The 14072-nt window shown below is 43.0% G+C and overlaps 1 protein-coding gene and 1 long non-coding RNA gene across 5 annotated transcripts in view; both read right to left on the bottom strand.

Moving 5' to 3' along the window:
- Positions 1–9463, bottom strand: part of LRIG2 (leucine rich repeats and immunoglobulin like domains 2) — a 63773-nt gene extending 54310 nt beyond the window's left edge. For 2 of the 4 annotated variants that reach the window (XM_069601024.1, XM_069601031.1), the window contains exon 1: positions 8420–9463. In XM_069601024.1, coding sequence (XP_069457125.1) covers positions 8420–8658 — 239 coding nt within the window. In that variant the 5' untranslated portion in view covers positions 8659–9463. Of the gene's footprint in view, positions 1–4724; positions 4744–4774; positions 4904–8419 lie in introns of those variants that run through there. The other 2 variants (XM_069601039.1, XM_069601048.1) reach the window with 2 other exon arrangements.
- LOC138446460 (uncharacterized) lies at positions 290–4255 on the bottom strand. Its single transcript, XR_011259337.1, has 2 exons — positions 1032–4255; positions 290–899 (listed from the first exon to the last, which is right to left on the bottom strand). It is a non-coding gene; the product is annotated as an uncharacterized lncRNA (long non-coding RNA).
- Positions 9464–14072: the final 4609 nt, after the last annotated feature.

The following is a 14072-nucleotide window of genomic DNA, read 5'->3' as shown; positions in this document are numbered from 1 at the left end:
TGTCCTTATGCATCCAGTAGACCAACATGCTGGGAATTGGATCCATCTCTAAATTCCATTGGTAACTTTCAACGTTAGTAACTGAGAGCAGCAAAGCTGCTGCTCCATACCATGGGTGACCACATGCTCTCCCAGGAATCAAAGGTTCTGCATCCCCTGCCTTTTATCCTTTCTCTTCCCAAACCATGTTTCCATGAGCCAGGTCCATTCTAGCAAGTCTCAGTCCTGTGATACCAAATGTCCAGGAAAAACTCCCTGTGCTAAAAGAAAAAATAATCAATGACACTTGTTAAAACCTGGTAAGAAAGACTTTATTCAAGGTGATGCAGGTTATCTCTATGAGTACAGGGGCTAAAATGATGAAATTCTGCAGTGGGGGAAGAAACTGAGCTCAACTCCAAATACTGCATGGGCTAATACAACTTCATAGCCATGAAGCAGAGTGGACAGACAAGGTCAGTGGATGGAAAACCGGAAACAAGGGTAAGGGGAGGCTCTGGCTAAACAGACCTAAGTAGATTCTTGCTGAAGACGATCCATGGTGATCAGACATCACCTGAGAGGTGGTAGAAGATGAGAAACCAGATCATAGGTCAAGGGTGATCAGATATCAGGGGTTTATTGCGAAACTGACTTAGCAGGATTCTTGCTACAACTGCATTTTACAAGGACGTATACAGATGAGCCTAGTAGAAGGTGGTTCAGGAGTCCGATAAAAATTTAGTCAAAGAATCTTTGTCAGGCCCCTTTCTGTTCAAGGAAAGGAAAAACATAAGTCTATTTTCTCATTCAGTGGTCTTTTGCTCATTAAGGACCAGGGTAAACCTTCTGTGGAGACTTGGCTTTAGTGGATATTTGCTCAATGGTGCCAGCAGTCAAGCATTTAATAATGGCAGTTTCTATGAAAATAAAAGAGAAACCAAAATTAATAGCTAGAGACCCAGTTTTTCAACCCAGACGCAGCCAGTTGGCATTCTTAGATTTGAGCTTGAAGCATCTCTTAATGCTAGAGTGAGGATGGCAGTGGTCACCTGAAGAAGCATCCTGGTTTGCAGTTTGAATGTCTCTGGTGATGGCACTAAGTGTTCAGCAGGCACAGAGGTCGCCCATATGCAAGGTGTCATGGTCTTTTCTTTCAAGTTTATACCGTCATCCAGCTTCATCTTGCACAGTTTCAGGAAAAGGGCAATTGTAGTTCTCAGGGATGCCACGTCAGGAGGGTAGGAGAAAAACTGGAAACATCAGTTTGGAACGTCATAGCCAGATATCAGAGGAAACCAGAATTGAGAATGTGGTAAGGACTGGCCAATGTGCCAGACAGAATTCACAACACTGCACTACAGTTTTATAGTGAAACAAAAACCCTTCTCTCTACAGTCAACCTTCTAATTCTTGCTTACAAATTCTGATCTCATTAGATTTGTCCCGATTATTTACATAACTGCAGCAGGAATAGTGACTGACCATATAAGCAGGCCATATAAGAAACTTGCTGAAAGAAAACTCAGATTAGGCTTTTAAAAGCCTCTTGAGGCTAGGAAGACAGTTCAGGAAGTAGCCACCAGACTTCATCTCCCACTCCTTAAGATTCAGGTGAATTTTGCTTTTCTTGGGTTCCCCAAGATATCCTAAGGGTCCTGAGCCGGCCCAGAAGCAACTTTCCTTACTCATCTATGAGGTTGGGAACCTTATCAGCCAGATACCAGGCCAGTTTTCCCAAGAATACTGGTCCATGAACTCAACCTTGGTAGCTTAAACCAGATTCCATACACAGTTCACTCTTAAATATAATATTTCAACCAAAGCCATGGTAATATATCAATCATTTCCAAGTTGGATCCTGTTACAAGAGCATATTATTGAACTTATTCAAATTACTACATTGTCATGAAAATAAGAATACTAGCTAAAAGTTTCTGAATTCTGGAAGAACCAGGTAGGAAGAAAAAGTAACTGTTTCTTCTTTGTTCACAAAGGTATTACTGTTGTAAGCTATACATAACACAACAGAAAAGAAAAAGGTTATTTAAATTTGAAGAAAAAAAACATTAAAAAACCAGCATTGCTTCAAATAAAGAGTGATAAAAAATTATAACCATTCTTATTAGTTTATCAGTCTGATGTAATGAATTCTTATTTGACTTGATCTTGGGTTAACAGTGTTATCAATTCCTCAGCTTCATTACTTCTGGCAATTCTCAGTCTTGTGGCATGGCCTTCCTGATGCATTCTTGCCTGTGGCTGACTGTTTATACTTTCAGAGAAGGAGAGTAAAACAACAACTTGTTCATGAATGAAAAAAGACTTTAAATGGTTATGATTAAAGTTCTGATGAAGAGTTCATTTGATAAGGAAAATTAGTTATCTCTGTGGCATAAAATACTTCAACCTAATAACCAGACCACAAGGCTGTTTCATATCTCTATGAACTTCGTAACTTTTCTGAAACATGTATATTAGTAACTTATGTCCATACATGTATAACCTAAGGTTTGTCCTCATTTATTTACTATGCTTCTCATGTAATTTAAAATATCGAATAAACCTAATTAGTTTAACATATCCTTTTATGTCTCTCACAAGGTGAGAGACATAACCTTTGAGATTTTCCAGGGACCCTCTGGAAAGTCTCAAAGTTAGTTTGAAATCAAACAGATTCCATTCAGAATTTGATTTTGTGAGGTTAAAAATATCAAAAAGTTTTTAAAATCTGACTACAATCACAGGTCATTGTGAAACAATACTTAGTTATCCATTTAAACAAAGTGGGAAAAGATTTCAAAGCCAAATACAGAAAGTCACAGTTGCTTAAAAAAAAAAAAAAAAGCTCTTCTAATAAGAGAAAACTCAATTTTTTAAAGTAATCAAAGATCTGAAAAAGACAATATGAAATACAGGAAATTATTTTGGTAAGATACAAAATCTTTGTTTCCTACAAAGATTACTTAGAAGGCAAAGGCACAGGAAGGACTTCCCTGGTGGTCCAATGGTTAGGAATCCACTTACAGGGGACAAGCATTCTATCCCTGATCTAGGAAGACCCCTCATGCCCCTGGGCAACTAAGCCCATGCACCACAACTACTGAGCAGACCTTAAAAGGAGCAGATCAATACTCCAATAAAACTCTGGGATTCTAGTTTTGCACCAGGAATACTTACATAATTGCTCATTCATCTCTAAGCCAATTTGAACAGACCTAGATTTTATAAATTAATTTGGTAATATCATCTAGAAATAGAAAAATTCACGTATCTACAACATATATACAGACCTACATAAACATACACACAGATTCTAAGAGATCTCAGTTTTCACAGGAAAATTTTAGTCATAAGTTAGTAAACACAGAAATATAAACTCACTGGTCTACATAAAATAATAACCTCGTATTTTCACTGTATTTTTATGTGAGTTGTGTTTATGGCAAATGGGACAAGTTAAGGTCATCTGTTTACTGGTTTTGTACAGACCACCTTCCCTTGCCCTGATATGTAATCATATGGAGACTATGGACCGAATTTTTTAGGTGTTGACTGAGGAGATATCAAGAGACTTATCTGGATGTCTCCAAAGCCCATTCAACTGGCGAAAACATCCAAAGTATTTCCAATTAGCCTTTTTCTTTTTCAGTTGTTTTTTGGGGTCCCTAAGTTCCTTTATAGTCTCCAGTGGAGAGCAGGTGGTCCAAAGTTCAAGTGACTATAAAGATGGAGGTGGAAAAAGGTTTGGCAGGGTGGACATAGGGATGAAGGATGAAGGGATTTTGAGGGAGACATATCCCAGGTGGCGCTAGTGGTAAAGAACCTGCCTGCCAATGCAGGAGATGTAAGAGACATGACGTGGTTTCAATCTCTGGGTGAGAAGAGCCTCTGGAGAAGGGAATGGCAATCCACTCTAGTACTCTTGTCTGGAGAACCCCAAGGACAGAGGAGCCTGGCGGGCTACAGTCTCTGGGATTGCAAAGAGTCGGACACAACTGAAGTGACTTAGCATGCACACATGTACCATAGGATTCAAGAGAATTGGAAGGAAGACTGAAGGTGGTGAGAGCAAAGGAGGAGCAGAAGCAAAGAGAAAGGAGAGGGCTTAGAGGAGTCAGTGTAGAAAGATCTCAAGTTTCCCAAAGAAGTCAGTGAAATTCCACATTATCCTCAATAAAAGCATGCCAACAAGAATGGATGCAGACAGAGTCAGCAGGGATTCAAGAAGGGGGTTTGGGCCATCTGATAAGTTCTCATGGAAGAAGCAGGACCCAAGAGAGAGAGAGGCCTCACAGACAGCCAGGAGGAAAGATTTCCAGGGTAAGGAGTCAAGGAATATTCCCCACTCAGGAAAAACAGAGCCAGGAAGAAGAGATTTTCAGGCCAATAAGTACAGATCAAACAAAGAAGCCTAGGACTCTAACTGAGATTTCTTACAAATACAGAACCTGGGACTCTAACCCAGCCTGTGTTTATCTAGCACTCTATCCCATTTTCTGGAGCATACAGTTGACCTCTGAACAAGATGAAGGTTAGAGGCACCAACCATCTGCAAAGTTAAAAATCCACAGGTAACTTGTAATTGCCTTCCAAACATGAGGTTTCTCCGTATTCAAGGTTCTGCATCTGCGGATTCAACCAACCATGGACCATGTAGTACTGGAGTATTTATTTACAGTTCAAATCCATGTTGTTCAAGGTCAACTGTACTCAGACTCTTAAAAATCTAAATCTGTCCTCACCAGCTTCCTCGGATGTTTGTCCGGTGCAATGGTTCAGGAGTCGGACTCACCAATGGATCCCCGATCAACCAGTCAGGAGTGAAGATAAAGACTTCAAAGGTATGCACTTAGGGTCCTGGGTGAGAGGTCCGGGGGTCCAATGATGAATCTGATCCTATCCCGAGTTGTGGCACCACAAACTGTTAAAAGGAAAAAAATATTCAATGATACTTGTTAAAGCATGGTAAGGAAGACTTTGGGGGATGAGGCTTTCTCCACATAGGAACCACTGCAAAGAAGTTTTGAAGTTTGGGAAAAGAGATTGGGCTTAACTTTGAATACTCCATGAATAAGAGAAAACTCACAGCTAAGGAGCAAAGTAGGGTTGGTGAATGGAAAATTACTAAGAGTAAACATCAGGGTAAGGGGGTTTTTAACTAAATACCCAACAGGATTCTTGCTGAAGACAGGCCAGGGTAATCAAATATCACCTGGAGGGTGGTATAGGTGGAGGAATCTGATCAGATACTGAGGATGGGGGATTCCCACTACACTGACTCAGTAGAGATACTGCTAAAACTACATTTTATAAGAATGTTCAGAAGTGGTCCAAGATAAGGTTCAGGAGCCTGACTAAAGTTTGGTCAAGCAAGAAATTTTTGTCACTGGTTTTTTCCTTTACTCACATATACAGTACTTCTGACACCAGATGTGTGCTTTTTCCCCCCAACAACCACCCAATCCTTCACCAGCTGGATATTCTGCAATTCGATCTGACACTAACTGGCATTACTGCAGACCTCACTGCTTCAGGGCTCAGTCCCACAAGACGGCCTCCCACTTCAGACACTAATCACAAGTCCCCACGTTGCCTGCAACTTCTGTCAACCTGGTATAAATTGGAGGTTCCCAAGACCCACCTCTTTGGATTCAACCACCTGCTAAAGCAGCTCACAGAACTCAGGAAAACACTTACTTACATTTACTGGTTTACTATTTAATAAAAAAATGCGATAAAGGACACAGATGAAGACATACAGAGGGTGAGATCCAGAAGGGTCCAGTGCAGGAGCTTCTGTCTGTCTCCATGGAGTTGGGATGCACCACCCTCACAGCATACCACCCAGTAGATGTAGCTGTGTTGTTTTCTTAGACCACATTTATTTCAATTACAGCTAAATGAAGTTGTGTTGTTTTTAAACCTGCACCAACTTAGTAGCTCTCTGAACTCCATACTTTAGGACTTATATGAAGGCTTCATCACACAGGCACGATCAAATACTACCTCTATCTCTAGCCCCTCTCCTCTTTCAGGAGGATGGGGAGGGGAGATGGGGCTGAAAGTTCCAAGCTTCTAATCACAGCTCAGTCTTTCTGGTGACCAGCCCCCATCCTGAAGCCATCCTGGAGACAACTAAAAGTCACTTCATTTGGTCAAAAGACATTCCTATCACCCAGAAAATTCTAAGAGATGTATGAGCTCTGTGTCAGGAATCAGGGTCAAAGGCCAAACACAAAAATGAAAGGCGCTCCTAGTTCTCCTATCACTTTGGAAATTACAAGGGTTTCAGGGGCTCTGTTTCAGTAACTGGGGGCGTTTATATTAAGTCAGTAAACCACATCCAACTCTTCGTGAATCTATGGACTGTGGCCCGCCAGGTCCTCTGTCCATGGGATTTTCATGGCAAAAATACTGGAGTGGTCCTTCCCAACCCAGGGATCAAACCTGCATCCCCTGCATTGGCAGGTGGATTCTTTACCAGTAAGCCACCTAGGAAGCCTGTAACTGGGGACAGATACACATTTTAGAACCAGGATTAATGAATTTTGTCTACCAACTTTCTGATGGCTACAAGTTAGAGCATTTGAGTTTGAATCATTAATAATTTAAAGCACTGCATGTGTTTGAAATATTCAAAAATACATAAACCCACGTGCACTGGTGGTTTCACAGCTGAAAGCAACTGATTTTTAAAAAAATGTTACTCAGTTTTAACAGCACAATCCCATCTTTTAATATTCTAAGAGTTCTTTTGCTAATTTAAGACTTCCATCCAGTTACATTTCTTCAAGAAAATTGCTCTCCAAGGCATTTCACTTCAACTGAAAATGTCAATTTCACTAGAGGACACTTAAAATTTTTGAATTTTATTTGGCTTTGGGCAATTTGTCTTCATTACACAAAAATCAAGCCTTGACACAAAATAAATGTATCCAACATGAAACTATTTCTAATTATTGTTTATCTACCAATGGATGAGCTTGAAAAGTAGGCCACATTTATTTCAATTACAGCTAAATGAAGTTGTGTTGTTTTTAAACCTGCACCAGATTTAGTTTGTCATAATCAGATAGCTGTTTCAAGAATTTCTTAGGAAAAGGTACTTGTTGCATTACTAAGATATTATGTTAGGCTTAATTCAGACTATGTTGCACACTGATATAAATTTTTACCTTTCATCTGTGTCAACAGAATCAGAATTAGTTAAAGGTGTCACTATCATAAAACAACAGAAAACACCGTATTACACTGCAGATCTATGACAACATTTGGTTGTCAAAATTAATTTCCTCAAGGAATTTACGAGGTAGCTTTCTTTCCTAACATAACCTATTTACAAATGTATAAATGCTTTAACCACTGCAAAGAGAGACATTCTGTTTGTATTCCATTTCTTTATTTTTTTTAATTAAAAGATAATTGTTTAGAGAATTTTGTTGTTTTCTGTCAAACAACCAGCAGCCCCTCGAGCTATTCTTAGTCACACCTCAAGCTATTTTTCATGTGTGTGACAGGACTTTTTTCAGAGATGACTCTATTAGAAGTCTGTCAATTAATAAATACATTGTTCAGTTAGTGGCAGGAAAATAACTGTATGTTAGTGGTTAAGAAGCTCCATAATTGCAGCATTTAATATCTACTGTTGTTCCTAATGCCATCAGGCTGACTCAGACTAATGAACTCTCCAGGTGCCACTGTCTAACACAGGCCTGTCAAGATCAGCACTCAGCAGTGGTCTCCAGAAGAATTCATCCAACCATTGTACTTGCTTCTTATACATAAACAGTACTGATTTTTAGGTTATTTGCCACAAGGAAATGCACATCACTTAATTCTGTCAAGGATAAGCCTTCTTCTTTACAATGACTCTTAAAGTAGAACAAAAATGCTATTTATAAAAATGCTTGTTCAAGGTAGTACTGGATGTAGTAACACAGTAAGTTTTAACCCAGTTAAATATCAAAAACAGCACAAAACCTGCCAAAACGTGAACGGCAGCCAAAAAAAGAGTAGATAAGTCTTTACGATAAGGATATAAAACCACATACCTGGGGATCATTCAAGCTGATGCATTGGATGATGCAGCCCAAAGTGGCCGAGAAGCCCCAACCATTCAGAGCCAATGCCGGTGCCCAGAACCAGTGAGCCCTTAACAACATCCCCGCCCCAACTCCTCCCAGCCCAGGAATCACATACTCCCTGGTCCCAAGAATTTTAACTGTGGTTTTCATACAAGTCTCCAGAACCTTAACAGCAGGAGTTCAGGCTCCCACCATCCTCCCCAAAAGTTCACAACACCGCAATGGCATTTCCCAAAACTTAGGCTCCTGGCCGCACCCCCAGGCCAGGCATCTCTCTCCTGCCCCTCTGGGAGCTGGAGCACCCACCCACTCTCCCCGCTTTCCTTTGGTCCCCGCCCAGCAACTCTACTCACAGGCTGACGGCATCGGGGGGCAGCGAGGTGGACAGCGCCCTCCAGCTGGACGCTGGTAGTTTCCTGCGACTGCAGTCCAGCACCGGGATGCGGCAGGAACAGGGCACGGGGCAGAGGCCTGCACGGGCGGCTGGCAGCAGCAGCACCACTGCCTGAGCGAGGAAGAGCAGCCGGGAAAGCAATCTCGACCCACACTCCAGCAGCGGCTCCTCCCGAACGCCTTGGGGCGCCGGCGCCATTTTTCCCTACTCCCCACCCCCCCGGCCTGGACCCAGCGGAGAACAGCAGCCAGCCAGGAAAAGCAGCTCGGCGGAGACGTCTGGCGGCTGCGCGACCACCCAGAGAAACGGCTGTCGCCTGTACCCTCTAAAGGCAGGCAAGGGGCGGATACACCGCGGTAGCGGGGGCGGCGGCCGAGGACACAGAACACAGGCCCTGTGGTCAATGCTGCTTCGCCCCGCCCCACGACGCAACGTCTTCACGCACAGGAGCCAACCAATCGGTGCCACAAGACGAGGCGCGTCGGGGCGGGACTCCACGAGGGGAGGTGTCGGAGACAGCTGGCTCCTTAAGGAGGGCTTTAAGTTGTCCAGAGTTTAGGGGCGGCCCCTGGAGTTCCACTGCCGTTTCTCCGCTGGAGGGCGCAGTGGCTCCTTAGGAGGGAGTGAGGGCAGAAGCGCTGAAGTCTGAAGTCCTGATTTGTGATGTATCCACTATGGTACTAGAAAAGGATCTTTAATCGTCTCTGGGCATCAAGTAAGGGGAATGGCAGAAGAGGCGCCTCCCGAGTGGCAAACACTAAGGGGGTGCGGGAGCTTTCATGAGCCCACTGGGCTCCAGAGCCAAGCTTGAGCCTCCTCTGCAAGTCCTGCTCGTCTATGGCTGCTGCAAATGCAAGGCAACTCCCAGTCTCCTAAAAGGAAGCTCCATCGCTTGGTGGACTCTTAAGCTCGTCAGAGCAGACAACCTATTTATTCATCTGTGTACCTCCAGCTTCTGTTCTGTCTTGGAGTTCAATAAATGTTGATGGGGCCACACTTGCAAGGCATGTATTTAAGGAAAATACTCCTCTTTCCTCTGATTCGGAGAATGCTGTTGTGTATTTACACTCAATTTCACAGAAGCAAGCAGAACATATAGATAGAGACTGTTGAACTGTCAACAAAGAAAAGGCTTGGGTGTGGAGGAATTTTTTATTCTAAAGCAAAGGCTGTGGAAAACGTAACAGGAACAGTGAAGTCTGGCCACCTTGTTAGTGTGAATTCATATGACCAAGGCACAGTAAGTCCAAACAACCTGAAATGTGAGACTTTGGAGAAGAGAAAGGTTTATTGCAGAGTCATGCAGAGAGACTGGTGGCTCAGGCACATAAAAAAATCCCCCAGCTCCTGAAGGGTTTTAGTAAATAAGTAAGTAAGTGTTAGTCGCTCAGTCGTGCCCATCTCTTTGCGACCCCATGGACTGCAGCCCACCAGGATCCTGTGTCCATGACATTTTCCAGGCAAGGATACTGGAGAAGCCATTTCCTTCTCCAGGGGATCTTCCCGACCCAGGGATCGAACCCAGGTCTCCTATACTGCAGGCAGATTCTTTACTGACTGACCAATGGCCAAGTGAGGGAAGGGGTCACAGAGTTTGTGATCAACTCAGGCACAGTTCTCTGACTGATTGATAGTGAGGTAACAGGGTGGTGTCACCGGGGTTAACTTTATCACTCCTTCAACTCCAGGAGGCCTGGGGCTATGTGCTCCAGGTCATCAAGTAGTTAATATCTTCCATTTGGTGGTGGCTTTTCACATTGAGGAGATACCCCACATTTGAGGAGATAACCCACGTCCAAGGGCAAAGGAGAAGCCCCAGCAAGATGGTAGGAGGGATGAAATCGCGTTTAGAACCAAACCCCATACCCACCAGAGACACTCAGAGGGTTCAAACAAACCTTGGGCACACCAGGACCCAGATAACCCACAGAGACTGAGCCAGAACTATGTTTGTGTGTCTCCTACAAAGGTATCAGTCAGCAGCGGCCTGCTGCAGGGGCAGGAGCTCTGGGTGCAGCAGATCTGGGTATGGCATAAGCCCTCTTGGAGGAGGTTACCATTAACCCCACCATAGAGCCACCAGAGCTTACACAGGACTGGGCACTGGGCACTGGGCACTCTTGGAGGGCACAAACAGAACCTTGTGTGCACTAGGACCCAGGAGAAAGGAGCAGTGACCCCCACAAGAGACTGACCCAGACTTGCCCATGAGTGTCCAGGAGTCTCCAGCAGAGGTGTGGGTTGATGGTGGCCTGCTGCAGGGTTGGGGGCACTGAGTGTAGCAGTGTTGCATGGGACCTTTTGAAAGAGGTTGCCATTATCTTCATTATCTCCGCCATAGTTTGGCCTCAGGTCAAATAACAGGGAGGGAACATAGCCCCATCCTTCAACAGAAAATTGGATTAAAGATTTACTGAGAATGCCCTGCTCATCAGAAAAAAAAAAACCAGTTTCCCCCTCAATCAGTCTCTCCCATCAGAAAGCTTCCATAAGCCTCTTATCCTTATCCATCAGAGGGCAGACAGAATGAAAACTGCAATCGCAGAAAACTAACCAAACTGATCACATGGACCATACCCTTGTCTAACTCAGTGAAACTATGAGCATGCCATGTAGGGCCACCCAAGATGGACGGGTCATGGTGGAGAGTTCTGACAAAATGCGGTCCACTGGAGAAGGGATTGGCAAACCATTTCCGTATTCTTGCCTTGAGAATCCCATCAACAGCATGAAAAGGCAAAAAGATAGGACCCTGAAAGATGAACTCCCAGATTGACAGATGCCCAATATGCTATGGGAGATCAGTGGAGAAATAACTCCAGAAAGAATGAAAAGACTGAGCCAAAGCAAAAACAACACCCAATTGTGGATATGACTGGTGATGGAAGGAAAGTCCGATGCTATGAAGAACAATTTGCATAGGAACCTGGAATGTTAGATCCATTAATCAAGGCAAATTGGAAGTGGTCCAACAGGAGATGGCAAAAATGAACATCGGCATTTTAGGAATCAGAGAACCAAAATGGACTGGAATGGGTGAATTTAACTCAGAGGACCACTATATCTACTACTGTGGGCAAGAATCCCTTAGAAGAAATGGAATAGCCATCATAGTCAATAAAAGAGTCCAAAATGCAGTATGGTTGCAATCTTAAAAACGACAGAATGATCTCTGTTCGTTTCCAAGGCAAACCATTCAATATCACAATAATCCAAGTCTATGCCCCGACCAGTAATGCTGAAGAAGCTAAAGTTAAACGGTTCTATGAAGACCTACAAAACCTTCTAGAACTAACACCTAAAAAAAGATGTCCTTTTCATTATAGGGGACTGGAATGCAGAAGTAGGAAGTCAAGAAATACCTGGAGTAACAGGCTAATTTGGCCTTGGAGTACAGAATGAAGCAGAGCAAAGTCTAATAGACTTTTGTCAAGAGAACACACTGGTCATAGCAAACACCCTCTTCCAACAACACAAGAGAAAACTCTACACATGGGCATCACCAATGGTCAATACTGAAATCAGATTGATTATATTCTTTGCAGCCAAAGATGGAGAAGCTCTATACAGTCAGCAAAAACAAGACCAGGAGCTGACTGTGGCTCAGATCATGAACTCCTTATTGGCAAATTCAGACTTAATTGAAAAAAGTAGGGAAATCCAATAGACCATTCAGGTATGACCTAAATCAAATCCCTTACAATGCGAGTGACAAACAGATTCAAGGGATTAGATCTGATAGACAGAGTGCCTAAAGAACTATGGACAGGGGTTTGTGACACTGTACAGGAGACGGGGATCAAGATCATCCCCAGGAAAAGAAATGCAAAAAGGCAAAATGGTTCTCTGAGGAGGCCTTACAAATAGCTGAGAAAAGAGAAGTGAAAGGCAAAGGAGAAAAAGATATACCCATATGAATGCAGAGTTCCAAAGAATAGCAAGGAGAGATAAGAAAGCTTTCCTCAGTGATCAATGCAAAGAAATAGAAGAAAACAATAGAATGGGAAAGACTAGAGATCTCTTCAAGAAAATTAGAGATACCAAGGGAAGTTTTCATGCAAATATGGGTACAATAAAGGACAGGAATGGTATGAACCTCACAGAAACAGAAGATATTAAGAAGAGGTGGCAAGAATACACAGAAGAACTATACAAAAAAGATCTTCATGACCCAGATAATCATGATGGTGTGATCACTCACCTAGAGCCAGACACTTTGGAATGTGAAGTCAAGTGGGCCTTAGGAAGTATCACTATGTACAAAGCTGGGGGGGGGCGGGTGATGGAATTCCAGTTGAGCTATTTCAAATCCTAAAAGATGATGCTGTGAAAGTGCTGTACTTAGTATGCCAGAAAATTTGGAAAAGTCAGCAGTGGCCACAGGACTGGAAAAGGTCAGTTTTCATTCCAATCCCAAAGAAAGGCAATGCCAAAGAATGTTCAAACTACTGCGCAGTTGCACTCATCTCACATGCTAGCAAAGTCATGCTCAAAATTCTCCAAGCCAGGCTTCAACAGTACGTGAACCATGAACTTCCAGATGTTCAAGCTGGATTTAGAAAGGGCAGAGGAACCAGAGATCAAATTGTCAACGTATGCTGGATCATCAAAAAAGCAAGATAGTTCCAGAAAAAACATCTGTTTCTGCTTTATTGACTAGGCCAAAGCCTTTCACTGTGTGGATCACAACAAACTGGAAAATTCTTAAAGAGATGGGAATACTAGGCCACCTGACCTGCCTCCTGAGTAATCTGTATGCAGGTCAAGCAGCAACAGTTAGAAATGGACATGGAACAACTGACTAGATCCAAATCGGGAAAGGAGTACAGCAAGACTGTATATTGTCACCCTGCTTATTTAACTTATACGTGGAGTACACCATGAGAAATGCTGGACTAGATGAAGCACAAGCTGGAATCAAGACTGCCGGGAGAAATATCAATAACCTCAAATATGCAGATGACACCACCCTTATGGCAGAAAGTGAAGAGGAACTAAAAAGCCTCTTGATGAAAGTGAAAGAGGAGAGTGAAAAAGTTCGCTTAAAACTCAGCATTCAGAAAACTTAAAATCATGGCATCTGGTCCCATCACTTCATGGCAAATAGATGGGGAAAGAGTGGAAACAGTGAGAGACTTTATTTTGGGGGGGCTCCAGAATCACTGCAGATGGTGACTGCAGCCATGAAATTAAAAGATGCTTGGTCCTTGGAAGGAAAGTTATGACCAACCTAGACAGCATATTCAAAAGCAAAGACATTACTTTGCCAACAAAGATCCATCTAGCTAAAGCTATGGTTTTTCCAGTAGTCATGAATGGATGTGAAAGTTGGACTATAAAGAAAGCTGAGTGCCGAAGAACTGATGCTTTTGAAGACTCTTGAGAGTCCCTTAGACAGCAAGGAGATCCAACTAGTCCATCCTAAAAGAAATCAGTCTTGAATATTCACTGGAATGACTGATGCTGAAGCTGAAACTCCAATATTTTGGCCACCTGATGTGAAGAACCGACTCATTTGAAAAACCTTGATGCTGGGAAAGATTGAAGGCAGGAAGAGAAGGGGATGACAGAGGATGAGATGGTTGGATGGCATCACTGACTTGATGGACATG

The sequence above is a fragment of the Ovis canadensis genome, chromosome 1, assembly GCF_042477335.2.
Source record: "Ovis canadensis isolate MfBH-ARS-UI-01 breed Bighorn chromosome 1, ARS-UI_OviCan_v2, whole genome shotgun sequence".
In the NCBI taxonomy this organism is placed as follows: domain Eukaryota; kingdom Metazoa; phylum Chordata; class Mammalia; order Artiodactyla; family Bovidae; genus Ovis; species Ovis canadensis.
Note: the sequence above shows the minus strand (reverse complement) of the source record. Positions and strands in the feature narration are given on the sequence as shown.